Source organism: Triticum aestivum, chromosome 3B, assembly GCF_018294505.1.
Source record: "Triticum aestivum cultivar Chinese Spring chromosome 3B, IWGSC CS RefSeq v2.1, whole genome shotgun sequence".
Classification (NCBI taxonomy): Eukaryota; Viridiplantae; Streptophyta; class Magnoliopsida; order Poales; family Poaceae; genus Triticum; species Triticum aestivum.
Window position 1 is genome coordinate 809,524,631 of NC_057801.1, and position 25,607 is coordinate 809,550,237.

The window sequence follows — 25,607 nt, forward strand, 5'->3', positions numbered from 1 at the left end:
TGGAAGCTGGGTGCAAGATGCCCCGGCTCTTTCGTCAAATACTCAACATGCTGATCGCGCCACAGCCCTAGCCTGCAGCAGAAGAAAAAACACTTGACGACCATAGGCTTTCTAGATCAGGAACTACATGATAGTGTACATTTAGCCCATAACACCAGCAAGATAATTAATTAATTTAGATATAATGGCACCAATGGACATAGCCGTGCAGACCAATTGGCCAAAACATAAAAGTTGAATTCCTTTCAGGTTAGTTAGTGGCCGATATTGCCACACAACATTTTTAGACTATTCTTGATTAGCTAGCATCTTCAGGTTAGCTAGGATTAAGTCTTGGTTTTGTAAAGCTTGCACACACAGAGAGCTTAACCGAGACAAAATGAAACTAATTCATGGAATGGAAGGATATGTACTAACCATTAGTTGTCTAAAATTTAAAAAATGCTCAAGGTTTGTGTAGTAGTAAATGGAGCAAAATGGAAACATTAACATCTGTACAAATCCAAGAACAACACCAAAAAACTGAAGGATTGATCCTTTCCAAAGAACTTTGGAAGATGTAGGCATATATTTAACCTTGGATATCTGGACCAACCTCTGATAATTCACCTATCTAGATATATATGGCATAAAACATTAACTACACGATTATCTGCCCAGGAAGTTCTGCACACTGTATGGATTAAGCAACTAATGCAGTTATCAGTTCTTAAATTGCTTGTGAAACATGTGAAGTATCTAAGAGAGACGACGGGGAGGATTGGAGCACACCTGTAGCACGTCTTGCACACTCACTGAAACCTTGTTGACCAATGATGCTCACTGTCACCACGGGCCTAACAATCACTGTCACCATGGACCTAAGAATCTTCAGCTACCTAGACCCAAGCATTCAGGGTCAAACCTCAAGATCTGTAAGACAGTAAGCACAAAGATAATAAGTGTTCATGTGCCCGGCAACTTTGGGAGGAGGAGCGGGGTGGGAGGGGAGGGTGGTGGAGCTCACCATGGTCGGGATCTCGCGAGGAGGCGGCACCGACGGGGGGGGGGGGGGGGGGGGTAGAAGGCCTAGTGCTCACCAAGAACCCCGAGTGAGAACATATATATTTTTAATCCAATGACAACATGCTACAATCAACTGCATAATTTTTGTGGCACTTATAGGATGATATAAAAATAGTATATTTGACCATCAATGAACTAACAAAACAGTGGTAACTTATATGTTTTGTAAAGTTAACTCCGCTATCAAATTAACATATACATGACTATACACACATATAAGTAATGAAAACCAGAAAGGTAGACCTTCAAATTATTATTTTTTTGATAAATGGACCTTCAAATTAATTACCAAAACCAGAGACCACCAAGACCATATCAATATAAAAGTTTCAGGAACAGGTCGAGTTAAGAAAGGAAACATGTATAAATTGTGCCCTACATTGTAGAAAAATAAAAATAGGAAGATTTGCTTAGAGCAAACATGACATGCAATGCCATTTTTTAACAGGAAAGCTACCTCATATACTGCAAACATGACATCAGTGAAAATATGGACACACATATCAGCAGACATCGATAGTACCATGGAAGAGAAATAAATAAGGAAAAGGAGACACAAAATATACCTGAGAAGAGGTAGAAGAATTGAGGCGTGGGCGCAGGGAGCCCAGCGGCGGTTAAGGCCACATGAACCATCGAGGAACTCTAGCTGCCGATGGCTGGAGCCGATGGTTAGGAGGCTCGACATGACGAACATCTCCTGGATCATGTCCTGTCCCCATGAGCCGATGGTTAGGAGATGATAGATATAATTATGATTTAAATACAAAGGGAATTAGGCAGTGAAGATTGTTGTCCCTTGATTTATAGTGGTTCTATTAGCTTTTCAGCTGTCTGGGCACACACCTGGCTCTAGAGCACCAAGCCAGTTTCCTTCTCTAGGTTTCTGTGACCATACAATAATCTAAATATGTAATTCACCACAATATTCCCACAAAAATGACGCAACCTAGCATCTTCTTCACCAACGGCGGCATCGGCAGCCTCTTACACTGCAGGTTGCCAGTGTCATCTTCCTCCCTAAGCTACTGCCGCCGCCAATGCCGTGCCATGGTACCGGAGATGAAAACATTCAGATTCAGTACCAGGCATGGATCAAGATAATGAACAATCCCAAGAAATCAATGAAACCTAGGTGTCACTTAGTCAGATCAAAACAACCAGAACCAAATGCACAAAAAACCTGAAACTCCAAGACGACCGAATGTATTTCAGCCCTTATCTCTCACCAGATTCATACACTACAACTCTAATACAAATGAATATGTTTTAGCCTTCATCCCTCAGAATATCCATTTATTCATCCAAAAATACCAATTAAAAGGGGCACAACTGAAGCGGCAAAGCATCTCCTAACTATCATATGACTGAAACATATCCAAGACAATTGAAGCTAATTATTCAGTCCAGGGAGGTAAAATTCTTGCTAATTATAAAATTATGCAATGCACGAGCTGCAAGGAAGTTTCTAAACACAATTAAGCATAGCTAATAGTTTTGTACGGAATGCATTCTAGCACAAAACCTACATAGCCAGTGGTAAAAAATAAACCTCACGACCAAACTATATGGTGTACCATCTCCTCTGCTCTAAAAATATATAGGTGCAGCAAGCACTGAAGAGCTATAACCTGTACCACACCTATAATAAGATTAGTAGCTCTCATTTGCAGTTTATAATTGATGTCCACCATGACATGCACATTATCCAACAATAACTCATCTTTGACAAAGAAGAAAATTGCAACCGATCGAAACCCCAACATCGGACAAGTTACCATGGATACGAAGGCAAAAAAAATGACAGCGAGAATAGCTACAGAGGTGAGTACAGGAAAATCACCAAGTAATTCCAAGAAAATTTAACACCCTTACAATGAAATAACCAGCAAAATTAGGACCGCGTTAAAGATTACTTACACCTATCTATCCACCATGCTTGTTCAGCATGCCTCCCTCCTCCGGATAACGGAGGAACTAACCAAAGGGGTGTATGTTTTTAACCAATTTATCCACCTCCAGGTTGTGGCAGGTCATCTTGCTGCTGAGAACCATAAGAAGCCATTTACCTGTTGCAATCATCACCCTGCAGATTAAGCAAGATAAAGTGTTCTGGTATTAGCTGATAAATAGGAACACACGGTGAATAGATTACATAACAAACCACATGTAACAAATGAAAAGGCTAAGAATAATATATCAGCTGCACCGTAACTCTATGCCATAATATATACACCCATTTGAGCATACAAAATTAATTCCATGGATGTAGAAGTCAAAAGAAAACAAAAGAAAAGATAAGAAAAACAAACATACAACTACAAAAAATGAGCAGAGCTAAATCAAGGAAAAGTAACACAAGCCTAAATCAGTATATGGCTAAATTAAGTTACCATACCCTGTTCAACACAAACAGCAGTATCACTAAAGCAATATCTTGGACCAGATTAAACTAAAGCCCACACAGTTTATTAATCAAAACTTCCTAGCAGCACATCTATAATCGTAGCCACTAATAATTCAGTCAGCCATGTCAATTCAGAGCAAAGAACAAGGGCAGCAAACATCCATGTGCAAACAAACAAAAAAACTCACCCCTAGTAGGATCTACACAAGAAACAAAAGGACACACCTGTAACCCACAAAAGAACAAACAAGGAAAGGAGGCCACAAAAATCCAGCCAGGGATAATACATTTTGCCTCTACCAGAAAGAAGACAACAAAGAGATACAATCATTGGCTAACCTGCATACCAATTGAATCTAGCGGTGCCTAACCTGCACACCAACTGAACCCAACAACATCCCCAGACAAAGAAAACAACAAAGATACACCGGCGCACAAATACAAGCCTAGGACTGCAAAGAAACAGGAATAGAGAAAGGAAGGCGAGAAGGGGTCGACCTGCAGTTCCCTGAACAAATACATGAAGGCCGGCAGAGATCGAACATCGACCTCCAGTTCCCTCCGATTGATGGACGGGGAGGAGGTCGCCGACAACCGTGCAGGCCCCCTCCTTCCTCCACCACCGCACGGGGAGGGATGGCCGCGTGCCTCCATCGTCGCTGGGCTCGAGAAGGACGGAGTACCGCGTCAGTGGCAGCGGTGAGGTGGCTGGCGGGGAGGAACGAAGTAGGAGAGGAGAATGGGAGCGTGGTGGCCGCGCACCTCCATCGTCGCCGGGCTCGGGAAGGACGGAGTACCGCGTCAGTGGCAGCGGTGAGGTCATTGACAGGGAGGAACGGAGCAGGAGAGGAGAACGGGAGAGCGGTGGCGCATGCAAGAGTGACGGCGAGGAGCGCGCTCTACGGGGAGAGCAGCACCGGTGGTGATCTCAGCAGGGGAAAACAACGGGGAGGAGAGGAGGACCGGACCGGAGCTCATCCATGGCTGCCGCGGCGGGCGGGGCGGGACGGCGGGGCCGCGCGTGAAGGGAAGGAGGGGATGCGTGGTGGTGGACGACGGCGACGACGCCGGAGAAGTGGGCGGCGGAGGTCCGGCGGGCAGGGCGAAGGAGACGGCGGCGGCGTTAGGGTTTGGGTGGAGGTGGGCGGCGGTGTTAGGGGAGAGGGCTGGGACGCGCGGGCGGGGTGGCGAGTGTGGAGAGGAGGCAGCTAGGGCTTGCCACGGGAGCTGCTAGCTTTTATAGGCCTCTATGTGAAATGACCAAAATACCCCGGTGGGGGCATGTTATTTACATTTTGCTGCCATTACTATTCATTCCAGCAGTGCCAGCTCGAGATCCGACGGCCCAGGTTGATCCAGATGCTGATCCGACGTCCAGAAACGCATCAAGCAAACCGATCCAACGGTTGAAAGTCACTGAGCTCTGAGGAAGCTTGTACATCCATCCTTCTCTTATTTCTGCATATAGTTTTCTATTACATCTAATAAATTTCGCCACATAAGTGTTATTATTTCAGCTAGATTAGTCTCATTCAAAAATTACATTCTACAATATAAGTTACATAAATTGTTACCATTCTGATACACTCGCATTTAGGAAAATATTTTATACCGAGTCTTTGTAGACACGGGGAAAACTAAAAATAAATATGTAATTATATGCCTCTATTGATTAGTCTACATTTTTATATATTTGATGGTGCGGTTAAATTTGTTTGTTGCGGATTAGTTATGTTGACTTCAAGTTAGTTTCTCATGTTTAGAGTTTCTTAGATGGAAAATATATGTGAGAGGTATGGATGAACCATGAGACCAACCATCTCCCATTTAATTTAATAAATAGTAAAGGTAAATATATGTTGAAGTTCCTGCGCATTGTAGTGTCATTAAACATCGTGACAAAGAATTTGCTCTAGAGTGAAGCATTTGCCAGATATCTCAATAGAAGTTTTTGGAGAGTATGTTTATTTATACCTTTTCTTAGAGAAGACACCGAAAGGGCATCTTACATATGATATTTATCAATGAATACAGTAGTTAGTACAAAAGGGGGACAACTTGAAATAAAATGACCTCTAAAACTAAGATCACATTGAAAGCCTTTTTGACCGTCTTTTTCCTTTGACCGTTCGCTGTCTGCTGGAACTTGCCTGAACAAGCAGTAAGGGCGGAATACATGTACTATAAACAACCTCATCATACAAGGCTCTAAAGATAACAATAGCCACCCACTACTTGCAACGAGAACTAGTAATCGCTGAAGAGCATTGTTGATGAATCACCCCACGCAGTGAAGGCATGCGATCCATCACCACAAATATAGAGGGTTGAACAAATTAGACCTTGCCGTAGATTGCACTTATAGAGAGGTCAAAGTCGCCGCACAAAAAGTTAGCCAACAATCTCCTTTGGTTGACATACCAACTGTCAAGATCTGAAGGAAGCCAACATATGTCACATCACCTACCCTCATTGGCCCTTCGTAGGTGTCCAATCGGACATCCTCGAGGTAAGGAGATGCCGAAGAAAGATTATTCCAACATGCCATTGTCGCCGCCACCTCATCGATGTCATCATGGAACCAAAACGTAAGGAAGAAACATGAAACTAATATTGAATGGGATGTACTACACAACAAAATAAATAACATGCGATCACACCCAAGAACACAATGAAGATGACATGATAGATCTAATCTCACCCACAAGAGTGTAATGGAGAGGAAGATGTTAGTGAAGATTTGACAATTCCCGCAGCTAGGTTATACCTCCCAGCCACGAGAATTATTTCACCGATGCAAGAGTCAAAGTACACGACCCCTCTGCGGTATCCACACATCCAGAAGTAGTGATTTGGCAACACTTTATCGTCCAGGAAAAAATCTGACAAGAGAAAACTAGAGGGAGAAGAGCCTAGCGGTTATCCTTCGGGTTCTCAACTAGATGGAGGATAGAGGAGCGCAATATCTATGCAGGGGTGCCTCCAAACGCCCCCCCCCCCCCCCCCGGAATATTCCAGGACTTCTCGGAACCTTTTGGAGGCTTCTAGATACTTTTGGGACACTCCCGGATCCACTCAAAACATTTCCGAAACCATTTGGAACTCTTTCGGAGCTCATTTTGTCATTCTCCTATCTATACCACTATATATTGTCCGAATAACTTCACATATTGGCCGTTGGATGAAACCAATCCAACGGTTGGGAGGTGGTAAATCTGAGTAGTATTGGCTGTTAGATATTGTTTCCTCTACATCAGATTTTTTCCACGTGTATACTATGTAGACGATTCTACTTGAGCTTAGGTACTCATGATATGCACATACCTCAAAATAAAGACACTTTCGCTTTCTTCTAGATTCTTTCGTACTTTAATTCTACAAACTTTTCTATTAAGAGAATTGTCATTCATTATTGTTATATCATTTACATTACATAATATGCACAAAATACAACCATTTCTCATTTTTTTTCTAGACTCTTCTCTCAAGTTTTTTCTTACAAAACAATTGGCATGTGTTTTTACTATATGATATTTGCTTGTTGTGGTTTAAATCTATGGCAACATCTTCCTAAAGTCCACTTTGTCTTGGCACATTTAGTATTTAGCTATTCTTATATATTTCAAACTTGTTTTGTGTAGGATATACCACATAGTCATCGAATATTCTGTAGTCATAATTTGATTTTGAATGGAATGAACATTCAGACTTAAACCTATATCTTATATTTCGTCCATAAGATAACAACAATTTATATGTTTGCCTATTATGACGTGGTAAATTGATATTTGTCGCATTTACTCTCATGTTCATGGCACGTGTAACTTGCTAGTATTTCTAGTACTCAAATAAAACACTAGTCGTTAAGTGTGTGACACTGGTTCGGTAATATGTGGACATGACCCAAAACATTTTCCGATCAAAAATTAACAATGGATCTGGACACCCATGTTAATTCCGACATACACACAAATATCTTTATCGAGTAAACCTTTAGTTCCGCATACCCTCTGCTTTGGGATACTTGTATAAAACCCAAGGCGAGACTTATCGGTATCAAATACCAAGTTATATTCATTACTTGTTGTGTTCTAGTTTCTAGTTTATGTATTTATGTTATCCCCACGATCAATATCACACTTGTGTTTGGTTAGACCATGATGAATACCGTAATATTGAGTGGACCCAGAGAGTATCTCTCCATCGGAGGAGGAGAAAATCCAAGTCTTGAATTGTCGAGAACCTTGACATATTTTTTTAGTGTACCCGTAAACTACCTTTATGATCTCCTTGTTACGGAAAACGTTTGACAACCCCAAGTTAACCATCCGGCATGAAGGCCTACAATATTCTCATGGTCTAAGGACATGAGTACGCGTTAATATATTATATGATAATACCGATAACTAAGTTACGAAGTGTATCACTCTTAATCATAATTTGGGTCTATCCAACTACATTGTTCACTCAACAATGTGTTTTCATTATTGTTAGCATCCTTATACCCATGATCAGGAAAACGAGATCATCTGCAATATCTGAGCTTGTCTTAGAGGCGAGACTAGGGATCAATTTGGTGTTTAAGTTTCCACCCATGCAACCGAGTTTTCCTCTAGATCTCATTTTCAAGAATCATTGCAATTATAGTATAGAAATATAAACATTATTAACAAACATGAAAATATAGTAATACATTATTATTACCTCTAAGGCATATATCCAACAACTTTAACTAAGATCCACGAAGGGGCAGGTCCCCGCTTCTCCGGTCAATGACGAGGCCGTCCAACGGGAAAGGTGTGGAGGATCGATGAGGCGGCGTGGAGGGACTCCTAAAGGCAGTGGCGTGTGTTGAGACGTGTCTGGTAAAAGAAAGGTGAGCTGATTGTTGGATGTATGGTTGTCTATACTAGAAGTGAGTAAATAGAAAGTTACATACAGTATATGTTCCAATAAAAGTTTTTGTTCTTGTAAACGCTCGTTTTCTTTTGCTTCTTCTTATCTTTTGTTATCTTCTCGTGAGTTTATTACCAATCAACAATACAGTTATACCTTCTACTTGAATCAAGTGATTTGATATCAAAATATATAACATCGATTTGACACATGCCAATCTTCATTGTTGCTAGGCTGCTAGCTTACCTGTTTATATCTCATTGATGTTACATTTTGAGTCAATAAAATCCACCTTCTGTCCAACGAGTTCCCTAGCTATACACCAACACCAGATGTGTATGGCAGACTCAGAGCCCTTTACAATGCGCAAACAGCGCCAACACGCATTTTACGGATGGATAAATTAAGACACTTGAGATTTGAAAATACATTAGGACGCACCTCTGTTGGGCCCCACTTGTAGCGCATATTTTTTTCGAAAAGGAGATTACTCCGGCCTTTGCATCGACACACAGTCATCTTTTTAAATTATTCAACAGTCCGACAAAGAAGATACATGGATCAACCCGAAACAACCTTCCTGGCAACCTCAATCACTACACCCACAAGTCTCATGGAGTGTCCTGGCGCATCCATGCACACCATCTAATCTGGTGGCCACCCGAGGCTACCTGACGAGCCTAGAGCACCAACCGGTGTAACAGACCCTCAACATACACCGCATGCGCACACTGAAGAATCAGCGCCCGCCATCTTCCGGAGAGATCAATGCATATGCCTTGCGAGGTCCAACTACCGTCGACGCCACCACGACTCCAGACAGCGCCACCCTCCTGCGCGCGTCCATCAACACGTGACCATTGCCAAGACCCCGCTGCCCCATGTCGTCGAGACCCGTCCATGTCGGCGCGTCAAATGCCACGCCGCTCCACCACTGTAATCATCCACTGGTCCCTTTAGCCGATGAACCCCTCCAAGATTGATGCCCCCAATGGGAAACGACACCAGTTTTTGTTGTTGCCGTAATTTGCTGATTTCGGATTATTATTTTTTTGCATTGTGGCAGCTTTCTCTAGTGCTGAGAAAACCTTGGGTGCTGCTTGCAGGAGCATACCTCAATCAAAACAAACCTTTGCATTTTTTATCTAATCATTTTCAACAAGAGTAAAGGACGTGGCGTTTCCTCAAAACAAAAACAAAATAATCTGACAGAAAAGATAGCCATCTTTTCTAATTGGGAGCTGATGACGACAAGGAAAGATACTAAGATAGCATCAGTTTCAGTCGTGAGATGATGGCGATTGGGAAAGATAGTTATCCAATATCTATCAGTAACGTGTTTCCAACTTAAACCGATGGGGATAGTGGTCATGGCCGTCTGGTGAAAAGCTGACGATCATATCTATAGTAGTTTAAGTTTGTAGTTTTCATTGAGTGCAAAATTATCGATGTAACCCTAAAGTGAATTCTATCAGGAAAATTGTGACTGATGGTGCCGAGTGGACAAAAGCATGGTGGTGGTGTTTAATAAATAAATGGTCACTAAATGGCAACAAAAATAAATGGTCCGGTGCTTACATGTTGCTCTTCTCTTGTTTGGTAGCATTTGTGTAGATGTAAGACAGCAACCTGCTCTTTGTCCATTTTCGATGTTTAACACCTCTTATTCAGTGACATTAACAAACTGTAGGAACGTCATAACCGATAGAGCATTATTAAAAAATGATAATTGTGCTGTCAATAACACATCATAACACGGTTTGCCATTTTATTTTTGCACGATGTCGTGCAGTCCGTCAATTCTCATTTCTTTGAAATTTCCGGAGAAGACTTTGTCCCCGGTGGAAACAAGAGTGTCATTTGTAACCTCTTATTCATTAACTCTGGAATCACTCGTTTGGAGGAAGATATCTGCAGGGAAAAGAGGTTAGTGCTCAAACTGTTAATCAGCTTATTACTCCTTTTTGTGAATTGCTCCTTTTATTAGTTTAACTGAACTTGGTCTGCAGATTGTACTCTGTGTCTCTCTGTGTAGGATGGTCGATACAGTGGGCACGGTGACCAAGATTGTGGAAGTTGCGCTAAAGATCAAGAACGCTGCAGACAAGGTGAAGCAGAACGAGCATATCTGCAAGCAAATAAAAAGTCGCGTCGAGGTACTCAGTAATACGATGTCGCAGTACCAGAATAACACGGAGCTAATGAACAGCTTGGAGGTGAGAGCCGCACTTGAGGCGTTGGACCAGATCCTTGGTGAGGCCTTGAAGCTCGTCACCGATTGCCAGGAGACCAACGTTGTGCGCCTTTTCTACAACTCTAGGCACCTGTCCCAACAGTTGATCCAGGTGGAACAACGTATATCCAATAAGAACATGGACGCTATGTTTGCCATCATGGCCTTCCTTTTACCTAAGCCATTCAGTTTTCATCCTCCACCCTCACAGGTATGATCCATGCACAACTTTTGTCATTCTTGCATGATACCACATTAAAAGTTAGAATTCCACATTTTCCAAGTATCTATTAGCCGGTATTGGTAAAGGCTTTTTTGCTAAAAGAGAGAGCCTGCCACATGTTTATTACGATTGTCTTCCATAATAGTTGAAGGGGATGGCCGAAACGTTGCCTGGAGGAGTAGCAGAGAACGGCAAGCTACCACGCCTTCCTGGAATTCCTTTACCAAGTGACATATCAACCATAGTCACCGAAAGTTTGGGCAGCCCGGGAAGTTCAGGGGTACAAGAACAAACTTCAGACGGTCCTGATGGGTTGCTTGTTTCTGATGGATCAAGTTCTGTTAGGAACAAGACAAGCCATCCAGAAATAACTAATAATGGATGTATATACCACCGGATGCAGAATCCTACCACAAGGCTGAAAGGGTAGAGCAAGATGAACCAGGTGTTTATATCACTCTCACTGCCTTGCCTGGAGGGGCCAACGGTCTCAAGCGAGTTCGGTTCAGGTAAATGCATTTGTATCCTATCCAAAAGAGAACTTTTATGTCCACTCCGGTACCTTTTCATCTTTGTCGCCCATTCGTGTTGAGTTGGTTCAACATTTTCACTATTCGACTTTGTGGCTGCAGCCGGAAGAGGTTCAGTGAGACACAGGCAGAACAATGGTGGCGGGGGAACAGGGCAAGGGTGTCCCAGCAGTACAATATCCAGTGGGATGACAAATAGATTGCAGGCATGGATCGCGAGACTGCGTCTCATTGACTTGATTCGGGCGAGAAAAACTTGATTACAAGTGGAGCTGAGGCCTCATAAAAAGGAAATATAGGACAGGCTTTTTTAGTTGTACATAATTATTTTCTCTACCCTTTCTTTTTTTTCCCTGTGTGAAGGTTAGGCTCTCGCAGAAGTAATGTAAAGGCTCGTTTGCCACCCAGCTTTTCATTCAATAAATGGCGTGTGTTGCTGCACCGGTCTACTTGTAATGTTGAATATTGTTAGGGGTTGAAAATTATGTGGAGTCACTTTACCTGAAAGTTAAAGAATAGATGTATTACTTGAAATGTGGAGTCATTCTATCATTTAAAGGACCTCTCTCAATCCAGCATCTCTACTCCTAATGGAGCAGTTGGTAGTCTCCCCCGATCAATTTTCGTCCCACCTTCGCTGGGTTTTTTTCGTCCTTAAAAAATCAACGAAATTTCGTAGGTTAAACAGGACAACTCCCACCTCCCGCCTCGACAAAAAACCCAACCAAAACCATCCCGTCGCCGCTGCTGCCTACCCCGCCTCCTGCCGGTGCGCCACCACTCCCGCCTCCTTCCGGCGCGCCGTCATCCCCGCCACCTAACGGCGCGCCGTCGGACCCTTCTTCTTCCCTGGAGAGCCGCCACCCTGCTGCCCCCGCCGTCTTCCCGAGCGCGCCGCTGCCGCCGTCTTCCCCAGAGCACCACCGCCCCACCACCCCCGCCCACGGGACCAGTGGTCCCATCGCCGGTCTCCCCCCACCCAGATCTGCTGGAGGCGCACCGAATCCTGCCTCACTGCCGGTTCCGCGACTCGGCCGCCGCCCCAACCGCTGCAGCAGCCGAGCACCTCCACTAGGTGCCCCGACGGTTCAGACCCTCACCTGGCCCCTCCCTCGAACCCAGCGAGCCTCCGCCCCGGCCTACTTCCCGCGCGAGGTCGCCTCCGCCTCCTCCTGGCGCATCGCCGCCCCCACCATTTGGATCGATGTCCCACTTGAGTTAGACGTGAACGATATGTTGAAGAGCAAGGGGGCACATGCTATTTCAGACCCTGATTCGTTTTCTCAGGTTCTTTTCCCTTCTGCAAATTCCACCCTCCTCATGATTTTGTTATTTTTGTTTTATTGAGACGGGTGACTTAGATAACTGTGATTCAGATTCAGCAGACATACTAAAAGGGCTGGTTCTCTTTTGGCTCTGCATTGCTTCTTAAACATCAGTCTAATTTAATCCATCCGTGTAAAAACTGGATCCAAATTTGGTCTGTAATGCAACAAGTGTAAACTCAGAGTGTGGACTTTGCGGGTCTAGCTTCAGTGTGTGCTGTGTTCATCATGGTTATGTCCATGCTGCATATGAATGGAGCATCCTTGTGCTCGTGTGATCTTGCTTGTATACACCCTTCACATAAGATGGATACAGAGCCTATGATACCTTGCATTTGCATTAAAATGGACAATCTTTTTGCTAAGACCCTGGACTTTGTTCGTTCTGACATGTGCATCTCGAGCTTACGATCTATTGAATCACAGTGGAGATATTATGCGTGCAGGCAATGGCAAAGCTCCGTCAGCGTTATGATGATCTGAAAGAGCGGTATGCAGTTTCTGATGTTACTGTTTCAGTACAGAGTAAGCCGACAACATCCAACATCCTTTCTTCACTTTGAACATAGTTGATGTGTTTTCTATGGTTGGGGGAAACCCTATTGACGTTCTCTTGAACTGAACACCTTCCAGACGTGGCTTCTCAGCTAGGCTACAGCAGCATCGACTCTTTGAGCCTGGAGGACATGGTCATTGAGGTTTCCAATATAAGCATACTATAGACAGAACTGTGTCTACACAATTGGACAAAGGGCAAAAATTGCAGCTGAATATGGGACCTTTTTTTGTAAATAACTTCTCGTGAAATACTTGTCATCAAATGCAAGAGGGGTCATCGAGGCTGCCCGCAACCCGATGCCCTCCACGGACACCACCACCATGATGGCGGAAGGAAGAGTAAGAGGGGTCGTCGAGGCTGGGTGCCGCCGTGAGGATGCTGGCGCCCGTGCACGTTGATGGCATTGTGGCGGAAGGTCTTCTTCCTGGGGAGCCGCGCCCAGCCTCAGTCTCCACCCGCGGCCACGCTAACAAGATAGGTACGCCGCCGCGCCCTCGACATATTCCCTACTCCGGTGTCAGGGTGGACACGGTCCGGGCCGGTCCGGTCCCGGTCCGAGCCGCCACTTGGACCGGCCGCCGGCGGTCCGGTCCGGACCGGACCGAGCTGTCCAACGAGCTCCTTTTCTGGGACCGGACCGTTTGGGGGCCAGCTCGGTCAAGCCCGAGAGGACCGAATGGACCGGCCCGTCACCTTGCCTGGCAGACTGTATTTTGCTGCGTATAGGTCATATTTAGCTGTTGTTTATGCAGTTGCAGGTAGCTGCCGATCGCACGATCCATCCCATGACCTGGTCTTGAGCGAAACTAGCTGAGCTACTGACTGTACGTGGACATATGCATGCTGCCGGTCCTATTATTCAGAGAAGGAGCAAAGTGTATGCTAGAACATGCAACAGACTAGTCATCAGTTTAGGCATCTGTTGATTTTGGAGAGTAAATAAAGCAAAAGTGCAACAATAAGTAGATAAGTTTAGCTACTGTTTAGGCATCACATAGTGACAAGCTTACGAATGGATGTAATATGATAAGTCATCACTCCTCACTACATTTTCAGGTAAGTTTGGACAGGAACAGCAGATATATCACATCCACAAACAATTCATTTGGACAGCAGGCACTAGACTAAATTTGGACAGTAAAAATAACTACATTCGGACAGCATTTCCTTTGTTTTTTGGACATCAAAACAACTGATTTTGACAGCAAACATAGCACAAATCAGGTTAAGCAACACAAATACCACATCCACAAACATAATGTCTTATCATCATTGAACGACACGATTACAAACTTGCAATGACAATTTCAAGTCCATGTCAATTGGCAAGTTGAACATAACACAAATGAGAGGTTCATCTCCAAGCTAGTTGTGACATTTCACAGTTCATGACTTGACAAGTTCGAACATAACCCAAATGCAAAAGTAGCCTTCCCATGAGAAAGATCACTTTGACATTCGTCTCCAAAATAGCAAGATCAAGATCAACATCCACATGATGAGTGTCTACAAGATAAGCAACATTCACATAAATAATGTTTGGTATCGTATACCAAGTGAAACATGTAGGAAGAATTGTTACCAATCGTTGATCTCCTCCACGATTGGTAACTTGATGGTTTCAACATCATCCTCTTCATTCTCATCCCTCGACTACAAGTGTGGAAGTTCGACAAATGCTCACATCACAACAAGACCAAAAAAGAAAGAAAGAAAAAGGTAAGGAAAAGATGGCAAACATACCACCAGATTCAAGTCAACGTGAGCACCCTTGATATAACTTGCACCACAAACTAATGCCTCCACCATAACCGGTTTTAACGAACTCCTGTAGTCATCTAATACACACAAGTAGACAAACTAGTTTGAGGATGAGAACTTGACAAGTTTATATCCAGAGTTCATTAGTACGAGTTGACATACCTAAAATCCTTCCGATCGTGCTGAAGGTAGATTCTGAAGACACAGAGGTAGCCGGGATAGTAAGGAACCTCCTGGCTATCTTGGCCATAATTGGGTACCTAGGAGCATTGACTTTCCACCAACCAAGAAGATCAAGAGCCTTGTTGCGAGGTTCAACCGCATCCTCTAAGTAGTTTCTCAACTCACTCTTTGATATTCTTGTTGAACGGGACGATAAGAAGGACTCATACCCAGCTTGAACCGGGATACTAGGAATGTTTGTAGAGGAAGATACACTTTCTCCATTTCCAGCTCGCTTATCTTGGGAAACACATTTGTCATACAAGGTCGCCAACTCTTTCTCCACGATTTTCATCTCAGTCCTACCCCTCGTACTTCCTACTCCATATAGTTCTCCAAAGGCCCACTCTATGTAATTCATCTTGTACCTAGGATGAAAGATGATAGCATTGGAGTGAATTAGCAAGCACATGAATAAAAAAACAGCAAGCACAATAATAAAAAAACAGCAAGCACATGAATAAAAAAACATTGGAGTGAAAACAGCAAGCATATGTACCGTGGATCAAAGACGGTTGCGATCACCATGGCATTGTTCTTTTCTTCCCAATATTTGTCAAACTTCTCCAACATTGCTTCACCCATTTCCTTGTAGTGGTCACTATCACTAGTCATTGCACGTTTGATTGCAAGCTTGACACCAACAATGTATGGATAGAAGATGTTCGAAGTGGGATATAAACTTCCTGAAAATGCATTTGTCACCTCAGCCAAACTCTCAAGTAATGGAGAGATAAGGTCATACATGTCCCACTCTGCGTTTGTCGGCGCCCAAGCATAGTTGGCATTGGAACTAGCATGAGAGGTCAAGGCTTCCTTATAATCACGGGCAGTGCTAATCATCTTATAGGTTGAACTCCACCTTGTTTTACAATCCAGGTGTAAATGATTACCAGAGAGCATCCGCAATGACATTTCCAGAGTGAGGAGGGTCCAACTCTATGAAAGCAAGAACACGGGTTTGCATATTCCAATTCCCATCTATGTAGTGTGCAACCACACACATGTAAGATAAGGTTTGGTTGCTTGTCCACAAATCTGTAGTTAGACATATGGAGCTCACACCCTTTAGGACAGATTTAAGCACCTCTTTTTCTTTCTTGTAGACCCTCATGCACTCGGCTCGTATTGCCTTCCTTCCAATGGGTTTATAATTTGGATTCATGCACTTCATTAGAATGTTGAACCACTCATGTTCAACCATTCTAAATGAATACTCATGCACACATATCATCTTAGCAATAAGCTCCTTCACAATTCCTTGGTCATACTCAATAGAGGGGTGCATTGTTGGACCACTTGATGTACCATTGATTTTGCGCAATTCCAGAGTTGTTTGGATGGCATCCCTAGCCATCTTGGCCTTGTAATTCTTACATTTTAAATGATGCCTTCCAATAGTTGAGGTGCTGCCACCTTGCGTATACGCATACTTCTTATCAATACAATAATTACAAACATCCTTCAACACAATCTCTCCAGTCTTCTCATCTGGCTCCTTGACCTTGTGAAAATGGGCCCAAACATTGGATGACGTCCTAACGGGAGCATTGGCTCTTGGCCTCTTGTTCTTTTTCCTTTTCCTTTCTCTTGCCTCCTCCTCACTAGAGACAACATGCACAAGTGATTCCTCGGACATAGTGTCACCTTCCAGTTCATCTGCTGATTCCTTATACCCCTCTGATGTATCATCATCCGACATATCAGCACCCGCTTGCAATGGCGGAACCACAAACAGACTCTGCTCCTCATATTCCTTGTCCTTGTCCTCATCCATGTCCTCGTCCTCGTCGTCCTCCTCCTTCTCCTCGTCCTCTACCACAATAGTAGATGCATGAGGCAGCTCGGAGCCAGTTGCCGAGCCGGAGGCAGCGGCTTCCGCGGCACGCACGCCGGCACCGGTGCGGTCGGGGAGACGCGGAGGAGGCGGAGGGTGTTTTTTTAACCTACAAATTAACTCTCCCATTGGGGCATTGGGAAAGTCTTTTGCCTTCTTAATCTGCACCTTAGGTTTGCTCTTCTTCCTCGGAACTAGAGGAGGCAGCGCCGAATCTTGCCTAATTAGGTAATTCAAGCTCTTTTCCTTTGCCTTTGCCTTCCCATTCTCCTTACCAGCACCCTTCGGCTTCCCATTCTCCTTACCAGCACCCTTTCCCTTCTCATTCCCCTTCTCCTTCACCATTCTCTACAAAAAAAACAGCACATAATATCTACAGTCAGTACATCAACCATCAAGTGCAAATAATTCATCTTCTTCTTGTTGTAGCATAGAAAACCTTGTTCTGCACATACTGTCTACTCTCTAGAACTACATCTCCTGACCAAACGTGTTAAATCAGCTAGTACTAGTGCAAACAAACATATAGTCATCTAGCAATAGTGCATAATCAAGCATTTTTTCAGAAACTATTGTCACTTTTCAGTATAATCTCTTGACTAAAGTTTGCTGTTGAAACACTACATCTACTGAAACTATTACATTAGTTCAGAAAATTCAGAAACTCTAGATACATTAGTTCAGAAAATTCAGAAACTGTTACATAAGTTCAGAAAATTCAGAAACTCTTACATAAGTTCAGAAAATTCAGAAAGTTTCTTGTTCAAACACTAGATCTCCAGATCACCTATCTGAGTTCAGCACTGAATCATCTCAGTTTGGCGGGGTTACAGGTCAGGTTACCTCTTCCTCTTCGTGGCGCTCGGCGAGGAACCAGGGAAGACGGGACCGATGGCGTGCTGGCCTTGCTGCGTCCCCGACGTACACGTGCTCCTCCAGCTCGTACTCGGACGAGATGGCACCGTCGATGAAGGGGAGAGGCCGCGGGCGATGGCGCCGTCGATGAAGGGGAGAGGCCGCGGGCGATGGCGCCGTCGATAAAGGGGAGAGGCCACGGGCGATGGCGCCATCGATGAAGGGGAGAAGCCGCGGGCGATGGCGCCGTCGATGAAGGGTTAGGGTTTGGGATTGGAGAGGAGGAGGCGCTGTGAGGAGAGGAGAGCGAGGGGAGGGGGGGAGGGGGAATGGAACGAGGGGAGGGGGTTCGCTCGATGCCTCGATCTGTCCAGCCAGATGGACCTTGCTGCGCCAGCGGTCCGCTCGGTCGGCCCGGTTAAAGACCGGACCGGACCGAACTTTTTGCGGTCTGTATTTCTGGGCCCGGCCCGTCCTGTTTTTCTACCGGGCCTGGACCGTACGGTCCGGTCCTGAACGGGCCACGAGCGGGCCGCAAAGCTCGCTCGTGTCGTCCAGGCTGACTCCGGTGCACGTATGGTCAAGCATGTATCGCTTATCTTGCCCCATACGACCTTGGCAGATCTCAATGCTTGCTTGCTAATGTGCGTGTGTGGATGTTGCTGGTTGCTGCTGCTGTGCACGTCTGCTTGGTGTGCCCCTGCTGTTTTGTGTTCTCACCACCACATCCATGACAAATAAAATTTCTTAGTTTTCTTAGAATGGTTTGTGCCATGATCTTCATGCCAGGCAGGGTTTACATTACGCATGTGGACAACAGGATTTTGATGTCCAGTTAAACTATCACATGGTTGTGCATATGCACTATCTGTTAAACCGACAATCGTTGTTTTCAGGTTCAGGTTCGATATGTCAGGGCTAAAGTACGCTCCTGAGTTAAAGAAATACCTCGAGAGACACTGTAGGTACGGTGCTATTGTTAGTGTGTTGTTGTCAGTACTACTCCAATACTTTGGTGTGTGGTTGCATAGTACTCCCTCCGTCCGAAATTACTTGTTGGAGAAATGCATAAAAATAAATGTATGTACAACTAAAATACGTCTAGATACACCCATTCCTCCGACAAGTATTTCCGGACGGAGGGAGTACTCCAATACTTTGGGGTGGTAAAAAATGTATTCGTGGTGGGAAAGCATCAGTCGTTCGTATTTGCAGAATAGGGAAATCAATAAATATTACCATTAAGAAAGCATGCATGGTATAGTGAATACTTAGTATAGCAGTCATATTTTCTTGTCAACATGCACCTATTTGGAGGCCTATCCGATATTATTGCAATCTGGTAGAACTGACATATACTCCCTCCGTCCGGAAATACTTGTCATCAAAATGAATAAAAGGAGATGTATCTAGATGTATTTTAGTTCTAGATACATCCCTTTTAGTCCATTTTGATGACAAGTATTTTCAGACGGAGGGAGTACTTTACTGGAGCTAGCACCTCATGTATAGTTATTGTATCAACCAGAAAGAAACTTCCGATCTACCATTTTACAAAACCAAATTGTATAGTGAGTAATTGAAGTGAAGTTGTTTTGGGCACCTAAAGATAATTTTGTTTGTATATTCCTGCCACTTGTATGCTTACAAGAAGCTAAATGTTGTTTTTCTTTTTTATGTTCTATAAATTATTTCCATGGTTATCTCCGATACAGTTTTAAAATGATCTTTTTGGACCAATTATATTAGCTCAAGTTGCCATTTAGTTGAGTTCAAGTTCAGATTTGGCTGCCATTTTAGTTCAGTTCAGTTAGGAGCAACGTTTAGCATTCTAGCTGTATGATATGATGTCTACACATTTCCCTGTTCTCTTTTTGTGTAATGTAATTCCAGACTCTTTAGGTTAACCACTGCCACTAATTCTCTAATGGATATGCCATGTGCATAGGAAGGGTGCGCCAGTTTTTCCTTATCTTCATCTGAATTAAATCCGTCCAGTGTGTATGCAGGAACTAAAGACATGTATTAGAGAATGAAGCATCAATCATCTTCGCTGGTTTTTGTTTGTCAAATGCTATATTAAAGTACTGTATCAATTCCTTTGTTATTTACACGAAGGGACGGATTAAGACCTGTGGGATCATGGCTCTTTCAGCTTGAGCGTAAGCCTCTCCGGCTGTTCCATTTACATTATAATATCTTCATGTGACAATTATGTTTATTTTCCATCCTTTTTCAGAGTATTTGCGATGTATCCTTCACTTACCATACCACGGGGTTGTTGCGGATATTGGTGGAGGACTTGGTGGTCTAGCGCAAAATGGAATCCTAGAAAGAAGTGAAACTAATCAGCTATGGTCAGTCGGCAGAGGCGCATGCAGGTTTGTGCTTGAGGGTGCACGCGAGTCGGTGGCTACAGGCAAAGGGTACGGTCTGTGTGTGCGTGTTGTGCATAGTGTTGTGGTCGCCTGATTTGATTGTAAATCGTGTAGAGCAAAGGAGGCTTCTGTGGCGCCGGAGCAACAATTTCGGTGAGCACATGGACTTGATGCAGGGAGGGTCGTCGAAGATAAGGACGGCGGCCCGGCCTACACATGATGGAACACACATTGCCGACGATGCGGTACCAGGGCTAGAGAAGAGATCCCAAGGTATGCATGAAGCCTTCTTAGTTAGTTTTTTAGTTGAGCGACTGCATAACTGAAGAATTTTGTGTGTGTAGTCTTTCAAAGTTGATTCAGACATAGCCTTACAATTCAAGAGCAACGGTGTCTGAACTTTTCAAAATTATATCAATTATTATACTGTTTTTGGATTGTTGATGAGAGATGTAGATTTGTGATACTGGTTGCAATGAAGTTTGGTTCAGTAATTCAGTGTTTAGACATACAAGATACTATACTATAGCTCAGGATTAAAAAATTGGTCACTTTGTTTCATTCTAGAATGCCCGCCGCAGTACTGCATTGCCACTATCTTCAAAGACGCGTCGCTGGATGTTGTTAGGGATTTCTTCTGGGATGATGACTTCCGGGTCAAGAACACTTGGGACAATATCTGCAGCACGAGATTGAACGACGGGTGCACAAAGACTGGAACAATGGTTGTTTGCTGGGTCAGGAAGGTGAGGTATCTGCGTGATATCCCTGGCAATATTTCTGGAATGCATTACAAACTATATAAGTTTTGCCGTCACTGCTTGCCTTGCCTGTGCAGTTTCCATTCTTCTGCAACGACAGGGAGTATGTTATCGGTCGCAGGGTCTGGGCATCGGGAAAGACGTACTACTGCGCTAATAAGGTATGTGATGAAATAGTACAACTTTATATGTTAGGGTTCCTTTACGACAGGGAGTATGTTATCGGTCACGTGATTGCTTTTACAGCCATTTTCAGGGTTCCTTTACTACTATACATGAGATGGAAACTCTTCCTGTTTTTGTTCCATGTTCCCATTTGCAAATTTTCATCACGTGATTGCTTTTACAGCCATTGCCGCTTCATCCATATTTGGTTATGATGCACTGCATTCTATATCCATCAGTTCCAAGCATATTTCTCCTTTCTATCTGTAGTTCCTCACACTAGATAAGCGAAGGACGATGCATAATATGATCCCTCCCTCCCTCTCTCTCTCTATATATATATATCTCTAAATTCATGGTAGCAAGAATCACTACGTACTGATACTAATTAAGCTATACCTTTCAGGTGTTTTATGAAATGTCCTCCGTCCGAAAATACTTGTCATCAAAATGAATAAAAGGAGATCACAATGTTGGACACGACCACCTAAGAATTGAATATTTTTAGTTGGAATACTATTTTAATGATCAATCACAATGTTGGACGCGACCACCTACTTACTCCCGAGACTTTAAGTCTTTGGTGGCTTAAGCACAATATGCCCGGCATATGTTCTACATCTGCGGCATGTAATGACCCTACTGGCATTTCAAGAGGTCTGTAAATACAACACTCTTCCAAAGTATTTCCAAGTAAGTGTTCACCTCGTGAGATTTATTAAATGTTTTAGATATCTCGCTTGTGAATGCTCATCGGTAGCTAATATCCTGAGTATTTTGATAACGGGTTTAGGTCTGGACGGTTATTGAGCCTGCATTGATGAAATAGTTGACGAAGAAGGAACTGAAGGTTATTGAAGCTGCATTTAAGAATCTTGGTTGATGAGCTGATATCTGACCAAAAAATCAAGAACTAGAAGCAAGCCTGACATCCTTTTTCTGTAATCGGTATGTTCTCGGTAGCAACCCTGTCATCCTTTTCTATCCACATCATGCTTAGGGGGCGTTTGGATTAGCACCAACGCCGACCCTATCTGTTTTTTGGCATGCCCTTGCGATTTGGGCCCTGTTTGGACCATCGCCAAAATATTGGCTCGCCCTGGTTCGCCCCGAAGGCTCAATGTTACTTCTGTCAACTCGTGGGCGCATCGAGGGCGCCGAAATTGGTCGCCAAAAATTTGGCGAGCACGTCCCTCGCCGGCTGATACGAGGATCTCGTGTTAGTTTTTTTAATCTCGTATAGTTCGAACAATCGGTGCGGCGGATTACTCGGCTGAGTATTTCTTTGGGTCGTTCTGATCACTTAGATCGCGCAACTAATTCTGTTTAGCACAGTCCAATAGCCGGAGAAGAAATAGTACTACTAAATTACGGTTGTTTGTCTCTTTTTCTTTTTTTGCGAATGAAATTGTCTCTGTTTTCGTAAGGCAGCACAAGTTTCGTTGAGCACAAACGTTGTATATTTTCATTGTTTTTGTGAATGACCCATTTCATTTCTTTCTGCATGCTACAGTTAATTAAGTGTCCATATTACAAAAATAAAGTTTTGAGTTTATTTGTTATTGGCTCAACATTATAACTAAAAACACAAATCAATTCAAGTTGTCAAACCAAATGTAATATCTGCCAACATTTTGGAAGGTTCAGTGGCTATAAACCAAACAATAACAACTTGCCAATTTTTTGGTCATGCCCTCACTTTGGTCATGCCAAAAAATTGACAGGGCAAATTGGGGCACAAACCAAACACACCCTTACTGTTTTTTGTACTTGTTCATCACCAATCAATAAAACATTGTGTATTCATTGCATATGGTGAATGGCCTTCTAGATTTGTGAATTCATAGGTAGTTATACAACAGCAGAGCCATGTTCTAAAAACAGATTCGATCCTTTTCTTGGTTTGGAGTTGGGTCCCGAAGAAACGTTCGAGCACATGAAATCAGTTCTTTTCAAGAACGCAATTGCTTTTTTTCTCTCATAGATTCCACTCGTAACATATCACAAGTATCTTCAGTCTAAGGAAATAAGAAAAGTGAACTTACATGATTTATTTAAATTACTAAATAACTTACTAGATAATGTATATTTCCGTTTGAGCAGTCCAAAAACTGAATGCCACTCCATTAAGCTGTAGGATGCATAAGGTAAGGGAAATATAGGAAGCCCAGACATCTGTAGTAATAACAAAAGTGGAAGAACAAGGGCAAGAAAATATGTAAAAGGGCCAATGATAGGCGGAAAAAGATTCACGTGGTTAATAGTTCATGTTTTGCACCAAGGAAGAACGAAGGAATGGAACCAAAGAGAAATGAGTGAGCATACACCTTTGCTAGATATTATGAACTGAATTAATATACAAAAACACATATTGTTATCTTGGTGCATGTAGTTATTTAATTTAACAACTTGAATTCCACATGAAGCGTACTGTATTGGACTTCTCTGGGCTTTACATGTGCTCATATTCCATAATTTGGATCAGAAATGAAGCCTATGCGTATGTATAAAGCATTTGCATTATACTAATATTGTGTGTGTTGTTTTCATGAACTCCATAGCAGATATCCCGATTCAAAGTAATATAGCCAGAGATGTTAACATTTTTTGTTGGAAACACAAGCACTAATTTTTTTTATTGCATTTGAACTAGATATGGTTGTATCTTAGAGATTGTTGCTTTGGACAGGATTTACTATATTTTTGCAGCAGGCTACATGCTTATCTGAATGACCATTTAAGGAGTGAACATGAATTGCTGATGTGTATGTTCCATGCTCCATGGGGAGGGAACAAGGATTGATTTTCGCCAGGAGTAGGGAGAGTATGGTGAGTTACTTCTATGCTTTAAGGGGCTTCCAGAACTACTTGATTGTGAAACAAGTCACTAGGTACTGCTCAGATGAATTATATGGATTGTACCACCGTCCGTCCAAGCTGTAGAAACTCCTATCCCTGAATTTCTATTTATTGGAACCATTAGATTTATTAGTATTTTAGTCATTACATTTCTACAGAGGCTATGTGAAGCAAAGAAACTCCTATCCCTTTTAAATTTTAATACATGTAAAGTACTACTCCCTCCGTTCCGATTTACTTGTCGTGGTTTTAGTTCAAATTTGAACTAAAACCACGACGAGTAAATCAGAACGGAGGGAGTACATGTTAGTAAGGAGCTGACACTCTTGGACGGTGAGAAATTATTGACGTTTGGTAATGAGAAATTATTGACGTTTGGTATAGAAATATAATTACATGAAAAACAGAGTTTAATTATTGATGTCATAATTTTTTTGGCCATACCTGCATATTTACAACCCTCTTATCTTTATTACTACACTGTTCTTTGCTATACATGATGGTTCAGCTGTGAAATTGACTACAGCTTACATGCATACTTACCAGACTTGCCTAACAGAAGCACAAACACAAATGGACACTCTGCAGTTGTATCAGACACACCACCACAAGACATGTTGTGTGCGTCACAATTCTTAGCAGCGACCTTTACGACCGTCCAACGCCAAGATTGCTAGCGACAAGGATTTGAGGAGGACAAGACGGTAGCTATCGACAAGGATTCAAGAAGGACCAGATGCCACGGTAGTGGTTGTAATATTAGTCGAGACGAATCTGAAAAAAATGAGTTAAGTCGTTGAGATGTGGAGATATGATGGATTTTGCAAAAAATAAAAAAACGAGTAAATTTTTGCTACAGAGAACATATCGGTGTGCATGTACTGATTGCACTTGCTTCATGGCGCAATACGTTTATCCTGCTACGAAAAATGTATTGTTTTTTATTAGAGAAGGGGGTTCCAAGGCAGAGATAGTGAGTAGAAGAAAAATTATCTACCATAAAAGACGACAAGGTCACATGATATGCACTGATTGCATTTTCTTTATGGCGCAATATGTTTATCCTTCTATTAAAAATGTATTTTTTTTTATTGGAGAAGGGGGCTTCAATGGCAGAGATAGTAGGAAGAAGAAAAGTTATCTACCATAAAAAAGGTCACATGACATGCATGACGATCCTAAGGTTACATGTTAGCCATGTTTTTAAAGGAAAGGGTTCCAATAAAAAAAAGTCTCGCTATGGCAGGAAAACGAGTAGTAAGGGGAGGGCCCGGCAGAAAAAAAAGAGACCATGTGTTGGTGATAACAGTCGGATAGTCTGGACAACCATATTTCTTCTCCAGAGTAATGCTACATCTACGTGAAGTTCTTTTATGGGTTCAACGGACTATCGACTGTGGGCCAACAGGATTTAAGATCAGGGAAGGATGGGGCCAACCCCAGCTGAAAATTAGGGGGAGAAAGATGAGTTAGAAGGAGATTCTCTAAAACTCTCGTAAGGGTCCGTGCGTCTAGGATTATTGTCTCCTTC

General features: G+C 43.0%; 2 protein-coding genes and 1 pseudogene across 4 annotated transcripts; 2 read left to right on the forward strand and 1 right to left on the reverse strand.

The window, feature by feature from the left end:
• The first annotated feature begins 10,975 nt into the window (after positions 1–10,975).
• LOC123067972 (protein Brevis radix-like 4) lies at positions 10,976–18,749 on the forward strand (annotated as a pseudogene).
• Positions 14,485–18,232, reverse strand: LOC123072576 (uncharacterized). The gene is made up of 4 exons (XM_044496154.1): positions 17,902–18,232; positions 17,172–17,406; positions 14,982–15,076; positions 14,485–14,891 (listed from the first exon to the last, which is right to left on the reverse strand). Exons 2-4 carry the CDS (start codon positions 17,401–17,403, stop codon positions 14,817–14,819), a joined length of 402 nt encoding a protein of 133 aa, XP_044352089.1. The 5' UTR covers positions 17,404–17,406; positions 17,902–18,232; the 3' UTR covers positions 14,485–14,816.
• A 1,611-nt stretch (positions 18,750–20,360) lies between the features above and the next one.
• On the forward strand, positions 20,361–22,050 carry LOC123072575 (uncharacterized). 3 transcript variants are annotated; one of them, XM_044496153.1, is made up of 4 exons: positions 20,361–20,564; positions 20,859–21,037; positions 21,153–21,213; positions 21,624–22,050. In XM_044496153.1, the coding sequence occupies exons 1-3, from the start codon at positions 20,453–20,455 to the stop codon at positions 21,207–21,209; spliced, it is 348 nt and encodes a 115-aa protein (XP_044352088.1). In that variant the 5' UTR covers positions 20,361–20,452; the 3' UTR covers positions 21,210–21,213; positions 21,624–22,050. The 3 variants fall into 3 exon arrangements, with proteins under 3 accessions (XP_044352088.1, XP_044352087.1, XP_044352086.1); XM_044496152.1 differs by having other exon boundaries at positions 20,388–20,564; positions 21,130–21,213; XM_044496151.1 differs by having other exon boundaries at positions 20,391–20,564; positions 20,859–21,213.
• The last annotated feature ends 3,557 nt before the right edge of the window (positions 22,051–25,607 follow it).

Bases quoted from the DNA above. Each gene is read 5' to 3' on its own strand.
- LOC123072576 (XM_044496154.1), bottom strand. From the start codon at position 17,403: ATGGTGAAGGAGAAGGGGAATGAGAAGGGAAAGGGTGCTGGTAAGGAG. The intron at 15,077-17,171 runs GTAGGTTAAAAA...TGTGTGTATTAG, and splicing joins CCCAATGGGAGAGTTAATTT to ATGACTACAGGAGTTCGTTA. The intron at 14,892-14,981 runs GTATGTTTGCCA...CCACACTTGTAG, and splicing joins ACGTTGACTTGAATCTGGTG to TCGAGGGATGAGAATGAAGA.
- LOC123072575 (XM_044496151.1), top strand. From the start codon at position 20,453: ATGGACTTGATGCAGGGAGGGTCGTCGAAGATAAGGACGGCGGCCCGG. The intron at 20,565-20,858 runs GTATGCATGAAG...GTTTCATTCTAG, and splicing joins GCTAGAGAAGAGATCCCAAG to AATGCCCGCCGCAGTACTGC. The intron at 21,214-21,623 runs GTATGTGATGAA...TATACCTTTCAG, and splicing joins CGTACTACTGCGCTAATAAG to GTGTTTTATGAAATGTCCTC.